The sequence below is a fragment of the Acomys russatus genome, chromosome 24, assembly GCF_903995435.1.
Source record: "Acomys russatus chromosome 24, mAcoRus1.1, whole genome shotgun sequence".
Classification (NCBI taxonomy): domain Eukaryota; kingdom Metazoa; phylum Chordata; class Mammalia; order Rodentia; family Muridae; genus Acomys; species Acomys russatus.
In genome coordinates this window covers 53239424-53260993 of record NC_067160.1, presented here as the reverse complement: position 1 = coordinate 53260993, position 21570 = coordinate 53239424, and the positions used below count along the sequence as shown (strand labels likewise).

The window sequence follows — 21570 nt, the reverse complement described above, 5'->3', positions numbered from 1 at the left end:
TGGGGGTGGGGTGGGGTGGGGTGGCGGTGAGACAGGGTTTCCCTGGCTGTCCTGTAACTCGCTCTGTAGACAAGGCTGGCCTCGAACCCAGGTAACCAAGAGAGCTGCCTGCCTCTGCCTCTCCGAGTTCTGAGATTAAAGGCCTAGGCACCACCGCCCGGCTTGCCAGGCATTCTACTATTAATGAATTCCCAAAGTCGAGGAAACACCTAGCTGTACTCCGGCTCCTCCAAGCCCTACTTACTGAGCAACACGGTCATCGCCATGGGACTCGATATTGAACGAGACCTCACTCGGGGACTGAGCTCAAGCAAACAACTGCGCCGCAGTTAATGACCGGGAGCGAGAGAAAAAATGACAAGTGTATTGCGTATTACAGAAACTAGGGGCGGGAGACTCACAGCCAGCGGGGTCACGGGCCGTCCTGACGCTCAGCTCAGGGGTTTGCCTGGCTTTAAGGAAGCCCCGCGTCACGTGATCCCTGGGCGGAACCAGCAGGCTGGCTGCCTCGCTCGCTTCCCGCCGGAAGCTTTTGCCCAGCGCACCGTGTCCCCGGAGGGAGGGAGGGGGGCGGTGGCGGCAGCTGGGGCTGCAAAAGCAGCTCGGGGGTCCGGAAGTCAACACCATGTCGAGTCTGCACAAGAGCCGGTAAGGAGACCCGAGGGCCGGACTGCACCCAGACTGTTCCCGCAGGCCGCGCCTGCTGTAGCCAGAGCTGCTCAGCGCATGTGCGGCCAAGAATAGCCCCCATCCCCGGCGGCGGGCCCCCAGCTCTCACTTTCCAATTTCATTGCCTGTGATGCTGTGTGGCAGAGGGGGAGAAGCAGCTCTCTTACCTTGGTGTTCTCTCTCTCTCTCCTCCCCCCCTCCCGCCCCCCGTTTCCCTGGGGTCTCCCTTGGCCAGCCCCCCTATTGCCTTCCCCGCTCCTGGCTCCAGGATCCTCTCCTCCGCTCCCCAAATGTCTCTGCCCCTGTGCTCCTTGCTCAGGAGAAACATTAGAGAACTCGAATTCTCCCGTCTGGCCTCTTAACCCCCACCTCGCCCTTCCCCAAACCAGGCTACACCGTGGTCACTCCTGGAGTAATTTTGTAGTCTTTTGTCCTTGCCTGAGGGCAGGCCCGAGAAGTCTGCGCCCCCTCCCCCTTCCTCGGCCTAGAGCTGCGGGAGTGGTGAGGGAGGTTGTATAGGTCCGTTGTCTGTGGATCAAATTTCTGCGAAGCTTGGTTGTGAGAATTCAGCTAGTGGTGTGCTGTGGGCTGGACTTGGCCGTCGCAAGTGCCCAGGAAATGCCAGCTCACCAAATGCTGGATGGTGCTTAATGCTAAGTTCTCATTTCAAACCCCTTTGACTGGAAGAACAGCTCTCATTGCTCTTTGGCATTGCAGATTTTAGAGGAAGAAGCTTGTGTTGCCCACTTCCCCAAGCTGGTGGTTGGAGACTGTTGGGGGTAAGGGATCTGTGGTCTGCAAGACTAGTCATTAAGCCTGTTACCTTTGTGGTTTCCTTTCCTGCCTTTGAAGGATTGCAGATTTCCAGGATGTCCTGAAGGAGCCCTCCATTGTGTTGGGAAAGCTTCGAGAACTCAGTTTTAGTGGTAAGACACAATTTCACTCAGGGTTTCCCTGGAAACCTGCCAGATTGCATCAAGCTGCCTGGATGTCACAGGAGTGCTTATCACCCTTAGGCCTTAGAAAGGGAGCCACGTGAGTCCCCAGAGTCCCTCGGGTGGCCTGAAGGTTGAAATGTGGTGGTAACCTTTTGAGCCTAGGTGAGGCCTTTTGTCACTTTCAGCTAGTTTCCCGTGTTAAGGAAGTGACAGGGTGGTTCCCGGTTTTTCTACCTGGCTTTGGATCAGAGCTGAGAGTGTGACCTCTGGTTAATAATGTTAAAACCTAAGCCTTAGAATACTGACTTTAAGGAATTGAACATCGGCCATGTTTGACTTTGCCCTTCCTCATGGGTAAAGTTCCAGCGCAGAGCCAACTGGGTTTTTATCCTGACTGTGACGACATCCCAGGGTGTTCACATAGGTTGTGGTTGCAGTGTTCTGTCCGGTGGCTGTGCAGGGCACACTAAGTTGCCTGGGTCATGAGGTGGGGCAGGTGCCAGGGAAACTTCCTCAGAGTGGTTCTCCTGCAAACCATGGCAGCGTTGCAGACGTTGGCCTTCTCCTTCTGCAATGGGGTAAGGCCCCAGAGAGTGGGCTGTCTGTGGTGATGGTGCTGAGCTCGTGCACACTACGCCCGTGTCTTCATCCTTGGTTGCTCTGCGTCTACAGAGAAGTTTCTTTATCTGCAAGTGAGGGCGACAGAGCTAATCTTCCATACTTACTGGAGCTAAAATGGGAATTAGTGAACTAATAGCTCTCCGCCCCCCCCCCCAGGGTTTCTCTGTGTAGCCTTGGCTGTCCTGGACTCCATTTGTAGACCAGGCTGGCCTCGAACTCACAGAGATTCGCCTGCCTCCCAAGTGCTGGGATTAAAGGTGTGCACCCCCTCTGCCTGGCTTTGGCACAGAGCTCTTAACCTGGCAGTTGGGTTTGAATTTCACAAATGTGGAATGGGGTTTGTATTCTGTGTCCTTGTGCCGGCCATAGGGCCATAACAAAAAAGTATACTCTTGTTTGTCTGAGGCCTGCCCATTTGTAGGAGTTACACACACTAAGTTCATACTCAAGTGTTTATATAATTCCAGTTTTTGATGGGTGTTTGCAGAAGCCGTTGTGTATAAGCAGAGACACTGATGCCTGGCATCAGGATAAAGGTTCACACCTGTAGTCCTGGAACAGGAGGCAGAGGCAGGTGAATCTCTGCGAGTTCCAGCCCAGCTACTACTATCTAGTGAGACCTTATCTCAAAAAATAAAATAAAAATTAGAGAGCAGCCAGGCTGTGGTGACGCATGCCTGTAATCCCAGCACTTGGGAGGCAGAGGCAGGCGGATCGCTGTGAGTTCAAGGCCAGCCTGGTCTACAAAGCGAGTCCATGACAGCCAAGGCTACACAGAGAAACCCTGTCTCGAAAAACCAAAAACCAAAAAAAAAAAAAAAAAAAAAAAAAAAATTAGAGAGCAGGGCATTGTTGGGGGTTGGTCTGATGTATTTTGATGCTAATTAATAAAAAGCCTTCACACCTGGGCAGGGCAAATGAGATAGGCGTGGCTAAGGTTCCCTGGCTCGGAGGGACAGAATCTTAGGAGGAAAAAGAGAGCCTGGAGAAAAGAGGAAAAAGAATGCTGCTATGGGTTAGGTGGAGGAGAAGCACATGGCCAGCATGGATGGAGGATTTGGCCCAGATGAAGAACATTAGCAAGTATTTGGGATTATGGATGGGAGGTAGCTTGATAGAAATTATTAGAACCATATGGCATGGGATTGGGACAGGTATCCCACACCTGCCTCACTATGGGAAGACTTTAAAGGATTAATGTTTGCCCTGCCCCAGGTTAACTAAGGTTATTTTAAAATACAGCAGGTGTCTGTGTCTTGATTGATTGCTAGTGGGTTAAACTGTCATAATAATAATTATAAGCCAGATAATAAATATTGTTAGGGCCTTTTGGTAATTTAACAACAACAGGGCATACAGTTCAGTTTATAGAGTGCTTGCCTACCGTGAATAGAGCCCCACTTTTGATTCTCAGCACCCCATAAACACCTGTAATCCTGTCGCTGAGGAGAGTTGAGGCAAGAGGATCAGAAGTTCCTCCCTGGTTCCATAGTGAATTTGAGGCCAGCCTGGGCTCTATGAGACTCTGCGCCCTCCCACTGAAAGAAGAGCCTGACTTTGAGTAGAGTTGGTAGTTGACAGTGGGCCCCTTTGAAGGAGAAATACCAAAGATGAGAGGGTTCAAGACTTGTGAGGGTCTGGGCTGGGGGGTCAGGGCTGGAGACAGAAAGTATGAGCATCCAGCTTAGACTCTCCTTTGGCGGAGAACGGTTCCTGAGGCGCTTCTTGCCCGCTCCACTTCCTGCCGACTGGCTCCAAGGTGCAGGGCTGGGGGATTCTGGAACTCTGGCTTGGCGTGACCTTTGCCTGCTGTGTCCACAGGCATCCCCTTTGAGGGCGGACTGCGGTGCCTCTGCTGGAAGGTGGGTGTGCCTGGAGTGGGGCTTCTTGGTTCTAAGTCCTGGGGGGTCTTGCGTGGGCCTCCTCCTGGCCCTTCCTCTCTGCTCCTTTCCTGGCTTGTCTGAGGAAGTCTTCCTGGAAGCTGTGGGGGTTTCTGTTCTCTTGGCTTCCCCTCCAGGGTTCCTTTGGGGATGGAACAGTAAATGCCAGGAAAGATTTCACTTCCTGGTGCATGTTCGCAGTGGAAGTGATGCTGACTAGACCAAAGCAGAGGCCAAGGCTGAAGCCCCTGGCTGAGGTGACGGCAGCCTCTGCTCCTGGTTCCCAGCCCCTCACCACCAAGTTCTCTCCTCACTTAGAGCAGTGTGAGGAAAGCGGAGGAAGGGCTGAGCTGGGCGAGGAGGAGGGAGGTCACTGTTCAGCATGGGGCAGGGATGTCACCAGAGCTGTGGTATTGTCTGTGCAGATCCTCCTGAACTACCTCCCTTTGGAGAGAGCCTCGTGGACTTCCATCCTGGCCAAGCAGAGGTGAGACCTGCGAGCATGGGGCATCCCGAGGGCTTTGACCTCACCGGGAGCCTGTTGCCTCCCGTGGGTCTCTGGACTCACCCTTCTCGGCCCTGCTCTCCTGCAGGGGGCTCTATTCTCAGTTCCTGAGGGAGATGATTATCCAGCCCGGCATTGCCAAGGCCAACATGGGCGTATCCAGGGAGGATGTGACCTTTGAGGACCATGTAAGTAGGGTTGTCGTGGGCTGAGAGTGCACATGGGACGGGGAGAGGCTTGGACCAGCAAGGGTCCCTGGCCTGCATTGCTGTCAGGTGCTCCCTTCTGCGGCCGGCTGGTCGCCTGTCTCCTGGAAACAGTAGTGTCTCCTGCTTATTCCAGGCACACAGCAACCACAGGAGCCCTAGGCTACTGTCCTGAGGGTCTCTGGAACCCTCACCAGGGCATTTACTTATTTATGGGTTTTTGTTTTTTCGTTTTTTCGAGACAGGGTCTCTCTGTGTAGCCCTGGCTGTCCTGGACTCGCTTTGTAGACCAGGCTGGCCTCGAACTCACAGTGATCCACCTGCCTCTGCCTCCCTAGTGCTGGGATTAAAGGCGTGTGCCACCATGCCCGGCTTATTTATGTATTTTTTTAGTTGGCTGGTTTTTATGAGAGGGTTTCTCTGTGTAGCCAGGGCTGTCCGGAAACTTGCTCTGTAGTCCAGGCTGGCCTTGAACTCAAAGAAATCTGCCTGCCTCTGCCCCTGGAGTGCTGGGATTAAAGACACACACCACCTTTGCCCAGCTCAGATTTTTGTTTTGTTTTTTTTAAATTTTTTATGTGCATTGGTATTTTGCCTGCATGTATGTCTATGTGAGGGCGTCAGATCTACTGGAGCTGTAGTTACAGACAGTTGTGAGGTGCCATGTGGGTGCTGGGAATTGAACCCAGGTCCTCTAGAAGACCCTGTCAGTGCTCTTAACTGCTGAGCCATCTCTCCAGCACCCTCTTAATAAAATAAAGCTAATAAAAGATGAATTAAAATTTTTAGCTTCATTTGTTTTATATGTATGAACATTTTGCTTACGTGTATGTATGTGTTCTGTGCGCATGCTTAGCCAGAAGAGGGTACAGATCCCCTGGAACTGGAGGCACCAATGCCTGTGAGCCGCTGTGTGATGCTGGGAACTGAGGTCCTTTTTAGAGTAGTCCATGTGGGGCTGGAGAGATGGCTCAGAGGTTAAAAGCACTGGCTGTTCTTCTAGAGGTCCTGAGTTCAATTCCCAGCAACCACATGGTGACTCACAACCATCTATAATGGTGATCTAATGCCCTCCTCTGGTATGTAGGTATACATGCAGGCAGAGCACTGTATACCTAATAAATTATTATTATTATTTTACTTTTTTTTTTTTTTTTTTTTTTTGGTTTTGGCTTTGGCTGTCCTAGACTCACTTTGTAGACCAGGCTGGCCTTGAACTCACAGCAATCCACCTGCCTCTGCCTCCCAAGTGCTGGGATTAAAGGCGTGCGCCACCACGCCCAGCCCTAATAAATAAATAAATTAATTAATTAAACAAACAAACAAAAGAGTAATTCATGCTCCACATCGGAACTCATGTCATATCCAAGAGTGACCCTGAACTCAAAACTTAAGACAGACAGAATCCGGGTGTGGTGGCGCACACCTTTAATCCCAGCACTTGGGAGGCAGAGGCAGGTGGATCTCTGTGAGTTCGAAGCAAGCCTGGTCTACAAAGCAAATCCAGGATAGCCAAGGCTAACACAGAGAGACTCTGTCTCCAAAAACCAAAAACAAAGAAAACTTAAGACGTGGTTTCTCTGTGTAGCCCTGGCTGTTTTGGACTCACTTTGGAGACCAGGCTGGCCTCGAACTCACAGAAACCCACCTGTCTCTGCCTCCGAGTGCTGGGATTGAAGGTGTGCGCCACCACACCCGGCCCTGAATTTAGGGCTTTATATTTGTGCAGCAAAGCATCTTTTCCACTGAGCCATCTTGCAGGCCCAAAATGGAATTCTTTTTGTTTGCTTTCTGAGCAGGGTCTTGCCATGTAGCCCAGGCTTCCTTCAGACTGGCAGCCTTCCTGCTTCCAGCCCCCAAAGGGCTGGATTCCCCCTGGCTAAATGTTCCGTTTGTTGCCTCTTACGATGTTGGCGACTGAGCAGGGGCAGTCATTCTGCCACGGAATGTCATTGTATAGTTATAGAAGGAGCTGGGCAGAAGGACCGATGAAGTGCATGTCTGAGGCCTGGAGAAAATCCTGTTTCCTCTTTCTGGACCCAGTTGCTTGCTCCGTGGATGCTTCACAGGAGGTGGAGCTGGGCTGGCCTCAAACCCATCCTCCCAGATTGGTGTTGAGCACTCAAAGCTGGATAAGGGTGATGGGATGGCGTTCATCCGTTCATCACCCTTTCAACACACTGGGCAGCGATTACCTCACCACACTTGTGGCTGGGGCACTGCCAAGAACACCGCCTGCCGTACAGCATGTGCTGCAAGGCCCACTGCTGCTGTGTGGTGTGGAGGCGTCTCTTCAGTACCTGGAGGCAGGGGGAAGCTGTGAGCCTGTCTAGACCAGAGCCAGGTCTATGGGCATTCGGTGTGAGGCCGCTGAGCTGCAGCCCTGGCTGGTTCTTGCACTCAGCAGCTGCTTCTCTCTTGACAGCCTCTCAACCCAAACCCTGACAGCAGGTGGAACACGTACTTTAAGGACAACGAGGTGCTACTGCAGATTGACAAAGATGTCCGGTGAGAGACTCACTGCTGGGGGCCGTCTGCGGGGTTTGTACTGCGGCGGAGTGCCAAAGAGCACTGGAGCCTATTTGTCTGCTTTCGGCTGCAGCGTCACCAGTTGGCTGTTTGACCCTGTGCAGGCGGCTGAGGCCCTCTGGGGATGACTTACCTGGGGAGCAGGCGTACAATGACTCAGGCTAAGGGCATGTGCAGTATGGGTCTTCACAGGTGACTGGTAGTGTTGTGCTGGCTTTAGCAGACTACAGAGGCCTTTGAGATAACCAGTTGCCTTTGAAGAAGCACCCTGGGAGCCGATTCCCCCTCCACTTGGAGCAGCGTGCCTGTCTTCTCTGGCACCCACTCCTTGTTTAGACAGGAAAGTCATGCAGAGTGACTCAGTGGCATTTCCAAGGAATTGCTCATGGGCCCAATTCTGTGTACAGCAGCACAGGCCAGCTGCACCCATGTGAGGAGGGCTGGAGTTTACCTGAGGAGTCAGACTCAACCTGGCAACACGCATGGAAGTGCAAAGGTCACAAGTGCCGTGAGGGAAGAAAAGCTGGTGCTCTGAGAGATAGGTGCCTCATTTTAGAGGCGGTGATTCAGCAGATGGAAGCCAGAGGAGGATGGGAGGCACGGGGCTGTGTGGAAGAGCCTCCTAGCCCAAGGAGCCGAGGCAGAGTGCCCAGAGGCTTGGGATAAAGTCTACAGGAAGATCCTCCCCTCAGCCCCGAGTGTTCCTCATCCTGTGGTAGTTTTGAGGAGCGGTTAGGGGCTCAGGTTCTGTCTCTCACTGGTGATGGCACTGGCTTGTTAGTGTTTCCAGAGGGCCAGTGTACAGTGTCTACATATACCTGAAGCGATGGCCTGTCGTGATCCAGAACCACCCTACCCACGCCCCAAGGAGCTTGCTGTTCCTTGCTGTGTCAGCAGATGGTGATCTGTGTCACCAAACCATGGCAAATGACCATCGTTAATCCTTGTGCAGATACGTGCATCTACATGTAAATAGATACAGGGTTTTTGCTGGGGATGGATTTCAGGACTTGACATACTTACAGTACATGCTAGGCAAGTGCTCTACCCCCGAGCTTATTCCTAGCTCCTGGACAAGTGCTTTTGTCATGGAAAGCTGTTTGTGGTCTATAAGAATTAGGCTGTCTGACCATAAAAACACTTCAAATATTTATGCACGTGTTCTTTTCACAAACACATATGAAATGAGCATGTATATGTAATTTCTACTGCCTTTCAAAAAACTGTCTTGGGGCTAGAGAGATGGCTCTGTGGCTAAGAGCACTGACTGCTCTTCCAGAGGTCAGGAGTTCAATTCCCAGCAACCACTTGGTGGCTCACCACCATCTGTTATGTGATCTAATGTCCTCTGGCCTGCAGATGTACATGCAGGCAGAGCACTGTATACAAAATAATAAATAAGTAAATCCTTTTTTAAAAAACTGTGTCTTTTGGGATTTTATGTATATATATATGTATGTATTTTTAAAAGATTTATTATTTATACAGTATTCTGCCTGCATGTACACCTGCAGGCCAGAAGAGGGCGTCAGATCACATTATAGATGGGTGTGAGCTACCATATGGTTGCTGGGAATTGAACTCAGGATCTCTGGAAGAGGTCTGAGCCATCTCTCCAGCCCAATATTTTATTTATTTATTTATTTTTTTAGACAAAGACACACACTAGTCAAGGCTGGTCTAGAGCTCACTTTGTAGCTGAAGCTGGCCTTGAACTCAGGGTAGTCAGTCCTCTTGCCTTAGGCCTCCCAAGTACTTGATGACAGGCATGAGCCACCATACCCAGCTGAGATGTTACAGACAAGCAAACAGTGGAAGGGGTAGCTCAGTGGCAGAGCACTTGTCTGGCATGGACCTAGGTTAGACACCAGCACTGTGAAATGAATAGATAAAACCAGCCCCTTCTTAGCATGCTTGGGGTTGCTGGCTGGAACCTGCACCCTGAGTGACAGCGTTCCTTCCATTCCAACAGGAGGCTGTGCCCAGACATCTCCTTCTTCCAGAGGGCCACCGAGTACCCTTGTCTCCTCATCCTGGACCCACAGAACGAGTTTGAGACCCTCCGTAAGCGAGTGGAGCAGACGACCCTGAAATCTCAGACTGTGGCCCGGAACCGGAGCGGGGTCACAAATGTAAGTGCCAGTTGGGGACCTGGGATTTTTTTGTTGTTTTTAAGATTTATTTTATTTGAGTGTTTGTCTGCATGTGTGTATGTATGTGTGCACCATGTATATGTCTGGTGCCTGTGGAGGTCAAAAAGCATTGGCTCCCTAGAGCTGGAGTCATGGGTGACTATGGGAGCTGGGACTCGAACTCTGGACTTCTACAAGAACAAGTGTTCTGAACTGCTGAGCCATCTCTTCAGCTTCCTGAGGTCTAGTCTTGTCTCCTCCTCCTTCATTTATTTATTTATTGGTTTTTCAAGACAGGGTTTCTCTGTGTAGCCTTGGCTGTCCTGGACTCTCTTTGTAGACCAGGCTGGCCTTGAACTCTTAGAGATCCACCTGCCTCTGCCTCCCAAGTGCTGGGATTACAGCCATGTGCCACCATACCTGGCTTGTCTTTTCTTTCTTTTTCTTTTTCTTTTTTTATGTTCATTGATGTTTTACCTGATTGTGTGTCTGTGTGGGGGTATCAAATCATGGAGTTATAGACAGGTGTGAGCTGTGCTAGGATTTGAACCCGGATCCTCTGGAAGAGCAGTCAGTGCTCTTAACTGCTCAGCCATCTTTCCAGCCCTTTCTTTTTTTAAAAAAAATAGATTTATTTACTTATACATATGAGCACTCTATTTGCGTGTATGCCTGCATGACAGATGAGGGCATCATTTCTCATTATGGATGGTTGGGTGCAACTATGTGGTTGTTTGGAATTGAACTCAGGACCTCTGGAAGAGCAGCCAGTGCTTTTAACCACTTCAGCCCCCTTCCACCCTGAGGCTTTCTTTTTTTGGTTTTTCGAAACAGGCTTTCTCTGTGTAGTCTTGGATGCCCTGGACTCACTCTGTAGATGAGGGTGGCCTCGAACTCACAGCGATCCGCCTGCCTCTGCCTCCTGAGTGCTGGGATTAAAGGCGTGCACCACCATGCCCGGCTTGAGGCTTTTCTTTTTCTTTCTTTGTTTTTTGTTTTTTGTTTTTTGTTTTTTCAAGACAGGGTTTCTCTGTGTAGCCTTAGCTGCCCTGGACTTACTTTGTAGATCAGGCTGGCCTTGAACTCACATCTATCCACCTGCCTCTGCCTCCCAAGTGCTGGGATTAAAGGCATGTGCCACCATGCCTGGCTTGAGGCTTTTCTTAACAGCCTGCCCCATCATGTCTTTTCTGGCCCACTGGCCACAGGGCATTGGGTGCTTTCTGAAGGTTGGTGTCAGGCCTTTTTGCTGTCATTCCAGCAGGGTGTGGCACTGTCCTCAGGCTCAGGCTGTACTGCTAGAGGCGAGATGGAGACGGTTCTGCGTGAGTCCCAGTGTGATGGGAGCAGCAGTGCAGCAGCTCCATCCAGGTCTGGGTACCACAGGCTCCTGCTGACCCTACGGCAGGATGAGAAGGTGGAAGAAAAATGGTCCTCCACGTTTTGTGCCAAAGTCCTCAGATAGGAGAGAGTACCAAATGTTTAAGCCGTGTGGCACAGCCAGTGATTCTGCTACAGAAGACGAGAGCCCTTCTAACTGAGTCCCCAATAGCCACTGGGCCTCCTCCTCTGACAGGCCATCCAGCAGGAGTCCCTGTAACCACCTGCACATATCATGAAGCCACTAGCCACTGCCATGTGTGTTGTATATGTGCTACCATGTTCTTCCTGAACACCCTGGAGGAAGTTGCCAGCTGTTCTCAGCCCCAGGCTGGTGGCTGGTTTTGGATTTGTATTGACTGTTGATACTTATATAGTTTCTTCTTTCTTTCTTTTCTTTTCTTTCTTTTTTTTTTTTAGAAGAAGAACTTTGAACCAATAAACAAACACATAAATAAATACATTTAGAAGCCTGGGCTGTGGTAGGGCACTCATTTACTCCCAGCATTTGGGAATCAGAGGCAGACGGATCTCTGAGTTCAAAGGTAGCCTGGTCTTGTCTCCTCTCCCTCCTCTTCCTCCTCCTCCTTCTCTTATTTATTTATGTATTTATTGGTTTTTCAAGAGTTCGAGAGTGGCCAGGGCTACCCAGAGAAACCCTGTCTTAAAAAAACAAAAAACCGCTTTATTATTGCACAAGGACTGAAATGGATGGGAAAGTACAGATGTAGCAGACAGGCAGTTCCTGATTAGCATCCTGTTCCCACTCCGATGGCCACGATTGTGTCGAAGGTGCCATCACTCTATGCAGAACAGCGCCCTGACCACCTTGCCCACAGCACAGCCCCTGACAGAGCCCGTCTTCACATGGTGGGAGCAGCTGGGCTGGGATGCCCGCAGGGGCCATGAACCACTGCCATGGTCGCTCAGCTCTCCCATCTCACACCGAAAGCTTAAATTATCATTTGTATTGTGTTAAAAAAAAATGCAGCTCCTTTGACTAGAAGCAGTGAGATGGCAGAGGGAGGTACTGGAAGGTACCAGAGGAGTTCATAGTGGGGAGGTCAGAAGGGACCTTTGTCCAGAGGGCTGGCGGGCCCTTGGAGTACTCTGAGCAGGGCAGCAACTTTTGGTCCAGGTCACCTCATGCTTGAGAAGGATATCAAACAGATGGCTGCATTTGTCTAGGTCAGAGCAGGGGCAGATCTGGGACACGCAGAAGTGAGCCTGTGCTGCGTCAGCCTTGAGGGTTGTTATGCTCCAGGATCTGGCAGACCCTGCCACTTGTGCTTTGGGACCTGTAGTGGTGACTCATTCCCACAAGTCACTGGCTTTCCTCAGTGCTGTGAAGCCGCCCGAGCAGGGAGTGGAGGGCTGCACAGACGTCTTTTCCCTGAGTTGCTGACTAGTCAAGATGCTGATGGGGCAGTGGGAACAGATGCAGTCACTCCTGCCCCCGCGTACCTGCCACAGGGTCAGGGTCCACCAGAGTTGGGCCGAGCCCAGGCTTGGTAAAGGAGCCATGGCTCACTTTTTGTGCATCTGTCTTGCATGGATGCTGGTTGCCTGGATGAAGGCCCAGCCTTCCTGATCTTTTCACTGTAGTGTTGCTCATGAGGATCAGGCTCTACCCATTTTACCTTAGACCTCTCCTGACTGTCCAGGTTCCACCAAAGCCTCATCCCTAAGACTGGCAGGCTTATGTGTGACTTAGGGCAAAGGATATGAGCTGATCTGTCTGCGCTTTTCCCTCCACACTCTGGCCACGGTTACTTCTTGGGAACTGCAGGAGGAAATGCAGTCACGGAAAGAGATTCTTAGAAAGTTGGAGGCTCTGGGCCTTCCTGAAGACAGCCTGTTCCAGTGGCTTGGCTCACATGCTGGCCTAGTCAGTCCAAGTTGAAGTTTGCATGAGCCTCAGTTTCCGCATCTTGAAATGTTCAAAGGTGGCATTGTGGCTCAAAGCCTGTAATCTGAGGCAGGAGGATCAGCTCAGGACCAGCCTCAGCTATCAATGAGTTTGAAGTCCAGCCAGGGCTGCGTGGGGCTCTGTTGACGAGAGAAGAGTGTAGGATTGTTTGGAGGAGTGTGGTCTCCTGAGGTGCATGTGTTTCCACCTGTGTGACGTGTGTGGAGACAGCCCGGACTCCCTGTTCTCCTAAGATAGCCTCATGCAGCCTCGGCCAGGGTCTCACCTGCATGCCCCCCAGCTCTGCAGCTGCTGCTGGAGCAGGCCAAGGGCAGAGCCGAGGCACCAAAGTCTCCTGAGATCAGCCAAGCCTTTATTTTCAACTGAAGTTGAAAAAACCAAAAAAACCCACATCTGACATATTTAGCTAGATTTATTTTTCGTGTGGGTGCACCAGACAAGATTAAGATTTCTCACTGTTCAGGAAGTTGTTTCTTTCCCTTTCCCATCGTTTCCGTGTCTCAGAAGTAAACTCCGCCCATCCCGTCCCAACCCCCATCTCCCCCCCCCCCCCCAGGACAGGTTTCTCTGTGTGGCCTTTGCTGTCATAGTACTCACTCTGTAGACCAGGTTGGCCTCAAACTCAGACATCCCCCTGTCCCTGCCTACCAAATGCTGGGATTACAGGAGTGTGCCACCTCCAGTTGGTGTAACCTATGTTTTGTTGTTGGTTGGTTGATTGGTTTGGTTTGATTTGGTTGTAAGACAGTGTCTCACTGTATGGCCTTGGCTGGCCTCAAACTCACAGAGATCTGCCTGCCTCTGCCTCTTAAGTACAGGGACAGAACGAGTTGTGTGCCGTTATTCCTGTTGTGACCTCTGTTTTTAGCCTAGTTGTCACTTGAAATGTCTTCCTACTCATCAGCCTGCCTCGTCCTTGGGCCTGCTGTGTTCTTCCTGCACCGTCCTGCCCATACGCTAGGTCCTTAAGTGAAGCTGGGCTCCACGGGAACATTTGTGCTGCTAACAGCCTCTCCTCTCCCCCAGATGAGCTCCCCGCACAAGCACAGCACACCGCCAGCGCTGAATGAATATGAGGTCCTGCCCAACGGCTGTGAAGCCCACTGGGAGGTGGTGGAGCGCATCCTGTTCATCTACGCCAAGCTCAACCCTGGCATCGCCTACGTGCAGGGCATGAATGAGATCGTAGGCCCCCTCTACTACACTTTTGCCACTGATCCCAACAGCGAGTGGAAAGGTGAGTAGGCTCTTAGCTGCCCAACTTTCCCATTGCTGGCTCCCTAGAGAAAGAGAAGGGCCCTAGCCAGGCTGATGGGCCGCGCGTCAGTGCAGGTGCTGGCTGGATTCAATCTGAGACCCTTTCCATTCCAGCTCTGCCTTCTAGAGTACTGTGCTCACTGATGGCAATGCTTGTAACTTCCAGTAGAATAGATGGTCATGAGAAGCAGAAAGATGTGACCATTTGCAGAGGGCTTAACAGATGGCTGAGTGGACCATGTGCCTAGTAGACATGCTGATGGCGATAGAGGTGGACGGTGGCCAGGTCCAGCCTCCAGGGGCAATTTGGTGACACTCAGAAGTAGGGCACAGGACCCATGGGTGAGAGGTGAGGTGGGACTCAAGAGCACTTCACTTCCCTGTGTCTCCCCACACTCCCCCTGTCTGTCCCAGAGCACGCTGAAGCAGACACCTTTTTCTGCTTCACCAACCTCATGGCTGAGATCCGGGACAACTTCATCAAGAGCCTGGATGACTCCCAGTGCGGCATCACCTACAAGATGGAAAAGGTGTACTCCACCTTGAAGGATAAGGACGTAGAACTCTACCTGAAACTGGTGAGGACCTGACGCACACGCAGCACACACTGACAGCTCACAGATGGGACACACTGACAGAGCTCACAGGCAGGACACACTGACAGAGCTCACAGGCAGGACACACTGACAGAGCTCACAGGCAGGACACACTGATAGATCACACAGGCAGAATGCACTGACAGAGCTCACAGGCAGGACACACTGATAGAGCACACAGGCAGGACACACTGACAGAGCTCACAGGCAGGATGACACACTGACAGAGCTTATAGGCAGGACACACTGACAGCACACAGGCAGGATGCACTGACAGCATACAGACAGGACACACTGACAGCACACAGGCAGGACGCACTGACAGCACACAGGCAGGACGCACTGACAGCACACAGGCAGGACGCACAGGCTAGTTCTACCTTAAACATGTGAGGCTGAAAGTGGCTACAGTTGAGCAGTATTGGGCAGGCCGAACATGATGGTGCATGCTTTAATCCTAGCCAGCCAGATACTCCTAGTGAGACCTTGTCTCAAAAAAACAAAAAAGGGCTGGAGAGATGGCTCAGCAGTTAAGAGGACGAGCTGTTCTTCCAGAGGTCCTGAGTTAAATTCTTATCAACTGCATGGTGGTTCACAACCATCTACAATGGGATCTGATGCCCTCTTCTGGCCTGCACAGAACACTCATAAATACCGTATTTTCTGGCATATAAGATGACTTTTTAACCCTGAAAAATATGTGCCAAAGTCAGGAGTCGTCTTATGTGCCGGGTATTTACCTACAGCTTGCTTCCCCTTGCTTCATATGTCTGGCGAATATAGTGGGGGTGCTGTGGCCGATTCCCCACTCTGTGCAGGGAGTGTGAAGCAGGGAGGAATGCACACATCTTCCTGTACCTCGAGGAGGAGAACGTGAGCTTGGATTGGCTCATCACCGGAACCCACCCATTTGACTCATCGGGTTGAGTGTGCAGCACGCCTTAAAGGGGCAGTGTAGGCTGGCACTGGCTGGCTGCGGGCATTTAATAAAGCACCTGACTGACTGTGCCCTGCCTGCAAATAGTCACATGCCGGAGTCTGCTACACAGGGTGTGCATTGAAAGAAGGGCAGTCTTATACTGCAAGTATATTCCAAACTAAATTTTAACTGTGAAAATTGGGGGCCGTCTTACATGCCCAATAGTCTTATACACTATAGACAGGCTTGTTTTTGTTTTTGTTTTTGTTTTAATGGGTCGTTAGCCAGGCGTGGTGGTGCACACTTTTAATCCTAGTACTTGGGAGGCAGAGGCAGGCAGATTGCTGTGAGTTCAAGGCCAGCCTGGTCTACAAAGCAAGTCCAGAACAGCCAAGGCTAACAGAAACCTTGTCTCAAAAAAAGCAAAAACAAAACAATTAAAATGGGCCGTGGTGGCATTGATCCCAGTACTCAGGAGGCAGAGGCTGGCAGATCTCTGAGTTCAAGGCTAGCCTGGTCTACAGAGTGAGTTCTAGGACAGCCAAGGTTACACAGAGAAACCCTGTCTTGAAAATCAAGAAGAAAAAAAAAATGTAAAAAGGAAAAAGAATGGTGACAGTAAGATGGCTGAGCAGGTAAAGGTGCCTAACGCCAAGCCTGGGACTTTAGTAAGAGACCCGCCTGCCTCTGCCTCCCGAGTGCGAGGACTGAAGGTTCCTGCCTGAAGCTTATGTTTTTTTCTTTTTTGTTTTTGAGACACAGTTTCTCTGTGTTACCCTGGTTGCCCTAGACTTCCTCTATAGACCAGGCTGGCCTCAAACTCAGAGATTTGCCTGTCCTCTGCCTCCCAAGTGCTGGGATTACAGGCGTGCGCCACCACGCCCGGCTTTGAAGCTTATGTTTTTAAACAAAGATGGGTTTCTGGTTTTCACTGTGTGGTGCATGCTTTCTTTAACACCCTCTGTGGCTCACCAAAGTGCCCTGCCTTTGGGGATTTGTACCTTTATGGGGTTGTTTCACGGGCTCTGTAAGGTGAGCACAGGTACTGTGCCTGCGGCTGGTCCACAGATCCAGGAGGAGGAAGTGGATGACTTGAGCCATTATTTCAAAATCTAAAGGGCTGATGTAAAATTCAGGGTTTCCAGCGTGTCTTAAAGAAATGAAAAGGCCCCAGGCTGTGTGCGGCCCTTCGAGGCTCCTGAACAGGGCTTGCTCTAGACCACACTGTGTTGACGCCGCTGAACAACCGCCCGCCCCCCCCCCCCCCCCCCCCCGCATCTCCCCAGCAAGAGCAGAATATCAAGCCTCAGTTCTTCGCCTTCCGGTGGCTGACGCTGCTGCTGTCCCAGGAGTTCCTCCTGCCTGATGTCATCCGGATCTGGGATTCCCTCTTTGCTGACGACAACCGCTTTGACTTCCTCCTCCTGGTCTGCTGTGCCATGCTTATGTGAGTGGGGCTGCCATCTGTCCAGTCCTTAGCCGAGCTGGGGGAAGGGTGCCCAGGCCTGAAAGGTGAGCAGGGCCTAGAGAAGCCTGTGACACTTTGACCGGGAGCGGGACTGGCCGAGGGAGAAGGGTAAGCAGCGGGCTGCAGGGCTGCTCCTGGCACCCAGCCCAGCGCTGCAGCTCCTTGTTTCCCTGCAGATTGATCCGGGAGCAGTTGCTGGAGGGGGATTTCACCATCAACATGCGGCTTCTACAGGTAACAGTCGCTGGAGGGGAGGCCAGCCTCAGGCACCGGGTGGCTGCTCTCCACCCCACCCTGCACTGGCAGATGCTGGCAGCTGGGGCTGGCTGGCGGCAGCAGCATGTATTGTGGGTTCACGGTCCAGACTCCTGGAGCACATCTGGCTTGGATCTGAGTTGAATCTGGTCTTCACAGACCTTGATTAGTATATGTCCTCGGCCCTCCAGGACTCTGGGCCGTAAGATCAAGGCAGTAGATGTTGCTGACTTTTCTCAGGCCAGGGAGGTGTGTGTCACGTGGGTCTGACAGGCAGCCTGGGGTCCATGTCTGTTCAGCTCTGCTTGCCATATGTGACTTGAGCCAGTGACATTGTCTCTAGGCCTCGGTGTCCTCACTCACACCTGGCATGGTTGGTTTTCAGTAACCTCACTAGCTAGGTCGGCAAGGTGGCTGTGATCGTAGCACCCCTTTTTGGGGGACTGGAAGAATAAAGGCCACACTGTCTGAACTAGCACCATGCTCTTCATGGGTGTGGCTCCAGGTTCCATGTCACGAGATAGGAGGGCTGAGGCCTTTGGTACCCTGGTTCTAATACAGGCTGGGAGACCCTTTGGACCTTGGGAGGCGTGACCATAGTGGCACCCAGGGTTTCAGGTGGGATAGATACTCTGGGTGTCTGGTGCCCCATGGGCCCTGCCTCTGGTGCCATGCCATGGTGACCGGTCTCTGTGGGAAGGTGGTGGGTGTGGTGAGCGGAGCAAAGCGGGGCTGCTCCAAGAGCACATTGTGGTTCCCCGGTGTCCAGGATTACCCCATCACAGACGTCTGCCAGATCCTACAGAAAGCCAAGGAGCTCCAAGACTCGAAGTAACCTGACAGTGAGCCCGGGTTTGGAAGAGCGGCCACCTGCGCTCCGCACCCTGGTTTTTGGGACACAAGGGAGCCAGTGAGAAAGCCAGCCTGAGGGCAAGCGGCAATCTTGGCCAGCTCCAGGTCTTCCCCACCTGGTCCCCGTGGTCCAGGCGGCTCCTGGAGCACATGGGCTGTGCTGCTCCCCAGTGCTTGGCCCGCCACCCTCCCTGCACTGCAGCCCTGCTGAGTAGGGCTGGAGCTCCTGAACTGGTTTCCTGGGGCGTTGGGAGGCCGGCAAGGGTCCTGCCATGCCTCTGCCCAGTAGCTCCTCATCCTTTGTGCTTTCATCTCCCCTGGGTCCTGGTCAGGGGAGGTAATTGGCTAACGGGCCAGAAACCACTTCTGAGTGTCGGTGCTCAAGCTGCTTGAGGAAGTGACCCCAGAAGATCTGAGTGGCTGCCAGTCCTAGGCCCACCTTTTGTCTCTCCAGCCAGGTGTGTGTGCTCATGGCTGGTGGGGGCGTGTCTGCGTGCGTGCGTGTGTGTGTGTGTGTGTGTGTGTGTGTGTGTGTGTGTGTGTGTGTGTTTTCACACATGCCCTGGAAGTAGACTGAGGGTCTGTTGGAGTCCCTCTAAGGCCTGCCTTCCTTCTCTGTCTCTACCTCTGCCTGTCTCTTCCTTGGCCAGAGGTGTTTGCGACTCCTCTCTCCACTTCTCCTTACCCTTCTCTTGGAGCACACCACCCCAAACCTCGTCCCCCTTTCCTTCCCTCTGCTCCCTAAAGCTAGCAGGCAGAATGAGGAGTGTGGCTTAGTAAGAGCCCGGAGGCCTACCTTGGCTTGGACATCTGCTCTCCTCCAAGCCCGAGGCTTCCAGGTCCCCCAGTCAGAGAGGGCCCTGGCCTGCTGTGCTCGCAGGGATCGAGTGCTGCTGACAATGGTGGCCTCTGAAGCTTTGAGCCTCTTGCTTATTTTCTGCCCAAGAATGGAGAAAGGAGGGAGGGGAGAGGCTCCCTGATGACTCACTCATCTCAGAGATCAAGACATCCAGTTGTGATGCACCTGTGAGTTGGATTCCATGCATTTCCATAAAGCTGTCATCACTCTGGCTGCCATGTTCCCGCCCTGGGTGTGCAAGGGCAAGAGAACAGAGGATGCCTCTCTGGGTCCAGGATTGGATAAACTCAAAGGCCTGGAGCCTCTCAGTGCAGGAGGGCCACATCTGCCCTCCACTCCAGGGGGCTGCAGAGGCGCTGGCCTTCCTGGCCATGTGTTTGGCTGTCTCCTGGCTTTGGGGCTTCGTTCCCTGAACTGCTCCCTGTTCAGCAAGTAGACTTGTCCCTTCCCGCCTTTCATGTGGAGGTCAGGTGGTTTGGGTCCCAAAGGCAGGATGACAGCAAGGTTCTCACTCTCCTCAGACTAGCCAGCGGGAACGAGGCTGCAGCAGCTGCCACCTGAAGCCTTCCTAAGACCAATGGGCGCCTTCCCAGGCTGTTGCAGCAAGCTTGGGTTAGGTGCTGCTGGGACTCTACTTGCCTTTTTGCTACCTTCTCCCCAAAACATACAATATTTGGGAGATTTTTTTTTTTTTTTTTTTACTATTTATTGAGACATGGGCTAGCTATTTATTGCAGATTGGCTAGTGGCATGGGACTGTGGGTGGGTGGGAGTGGCTGGGAAGGTGGAGGAGTTGGAGGTATGGATTGTCTTGTTTCCTGAGGTCAACACCCTGCCCCTGACCTGCCTGGGAGGGCGGCCAGCTCTCCACAGTCTAGTGTGAGTGAGTATAAGGGAGGCCAGAGCTGGTGCCTTTGACATACTCAAAGACACAGACCACATACACTCCCACCGTCCTGGTCACCCCTGAACCTAGGACTTGCTAGCTGGTAGTTCAGCCCCAGCACTGACTCCTTCTTGCCTGGGACCCCTGATACACTCCATCTTGCCTGTTCTCCTCCCTCCCTCCCTCCCTCCCTGGGACCATGCTACTGGAATCACTGCATCTGATCTGTTTCTATGGGAGACCTGCATCCTGTGCCCATTACTTACTTGGTCCTTGCGATGAAGGCCAAGGACACGGGACTTTGTCTTGGGTAGGGTGGCTCCCCTGTTGGATGCTGCCTGAGAGAAGGCTCTGCCCTGGTTGGTTGTTAAGGGGGAACCAGAGCCTGAGGTACCTGCAGCTCATTTGGGAGCGGCCCCAGGAGCTCAGCAGGCTAGCGCCGATGACAGTTGTCTTGAATAAACCGTGTGTTCTTTACCGTGTACTGGGACTGTGATGGCTGGACCTGAGACTTGGAGGGGGAGACACCCGTGGGAGCAAGGACAGAGCCAAAGTCGCTTAAACTGATCTAAGAGGAAGGCCAGGAAATGCTTGCAGGAGGCTCCTCCAAATCACCCCGCCCCAGTCAGCAGGAGACAGGCTTAAGAAGCAGGGGCGGTGCCTGCACACACCATGTTATTAATCCTTTTACATTGTGTTTGTGCACAGCCTGTGGGTGAAGGAGCCGTGATGGAGTCAGTTCCCTCCAGTCCTGTAGGCCCAGAACTCAAAAGTCCTCAGGATTGGTGGTGAGCACCTCTACCCACCTGCTGCTGGCATCGCACTGTTTAGGTTAATACCTAGTTTTAGAGACAAGAGCTTTGCTGTGTAGTCCAGGCTAGCTCCAGACTCTTTGTTCATCCTGTTTTAGCCTCTGAGGCCAAGGCCTCTGCCTCCTGAGTGCTGAGATTAGTGGTGTGCACCAGCATACCGGGCTAAAAATCACAAGTATTTCTATATGCTAACTGTAAAGTCTGAAAATAATCAAATGCCACTTGCAATACTTAGAAGAAATGAAAGTACTTAGGAGTTTTGTGCTGGTCATAGAGCCCAGGCCCTCACACATTGAGCAGGCCCTGGGTCACTGAGCAGAACCACAGTCCCAAGAATACTGGACATTGTAAAGGCTTGAGAGACAGTGACAGATGCAAAGAAAGGAAGATGCTCTGTGTTTCAGGTTGGAAGAACCACTAAGTGTCACAGACTTAATATAGAGCGAATGTAGTCCCTATCAAAATGCCAGTGTGGGAGTTCGAGGCCAGCCTGGTCTACAAAGCCAGTCTAGGACAGCCAAGATAGCAGAGAAACCCTGTCTCAAAAAAACAAAACCAGTGTGGCCAAGTGTAGTGGCATACACCTGTGACCCCCGCACCCCATAAAGAGGATCCTGGCAAATAGGAGACCAGGCTGGTCTGTGTAGTGAGTTCCAGTCTTCTGGGACTACACAGCGAGGCCTTGACTGAAACAAAATTGCTCTTTCATGGAGGTGTAGCTCAGTGGCAAAGTATTTGCTTAACCTGGGTTAGGTTCCTAACATGCATGCACACCCAATTCCAATGTTATTTTTCACAGAAAAAGGGGAAAAATGTTAGGGAACGATAAAACATCCCAGTACCCAACATAATTGTGACCTAAAGGGACAAAGCTGG

The 21570-nt window shown here is 52.0% G+C and overlaps 1 protein-coding gene across 2 annotated transcripts; it reads left to right on the top strand.

Moving 5' to 3' along the window:
* The first annotated feature begins 556 nt into the window (after positions 1–556).
* On the top strand, positions 557–19014 carry Tbc1d13 (TBC1 domain family member 13). Of its 2 annotated transcripts, XM_051166882.1 has the most exons (12): positions 557–648; positions 1522–1595; positions 4050–4090; positions 4534–4595; positions 4702–4801; positions 7245–7327; positions 9321–9480; positions 13817–14027; positions 14462–14625; positions 16849–17009; positions 17207–17264; positions 18055–19014. In XM_051166882.1, the coding sequence occupies exons 1-12, from the start codon at positions 626–628 to the stop codon at positions 18118–18120; spliced, it is 1203 nt and encodes a 400-aa protein (XP_051022839.1). In that variant the 5' UTR covers positions 557–625; the 3' UTR covers positions 18121–19014. The 2 variants fall into 2 exon arrangements, with proteins under 2 accessions (XP_051022839.1, XP_051022840.1); XM_051166883.1 differs by lacking the exons at positions 557–648; positions 4050–4090 and having other exon boundaries at positions 1524–1595.
* The last annotated feature ends 2556 nt before the right edge of the window (positions 19015–21570 follow it).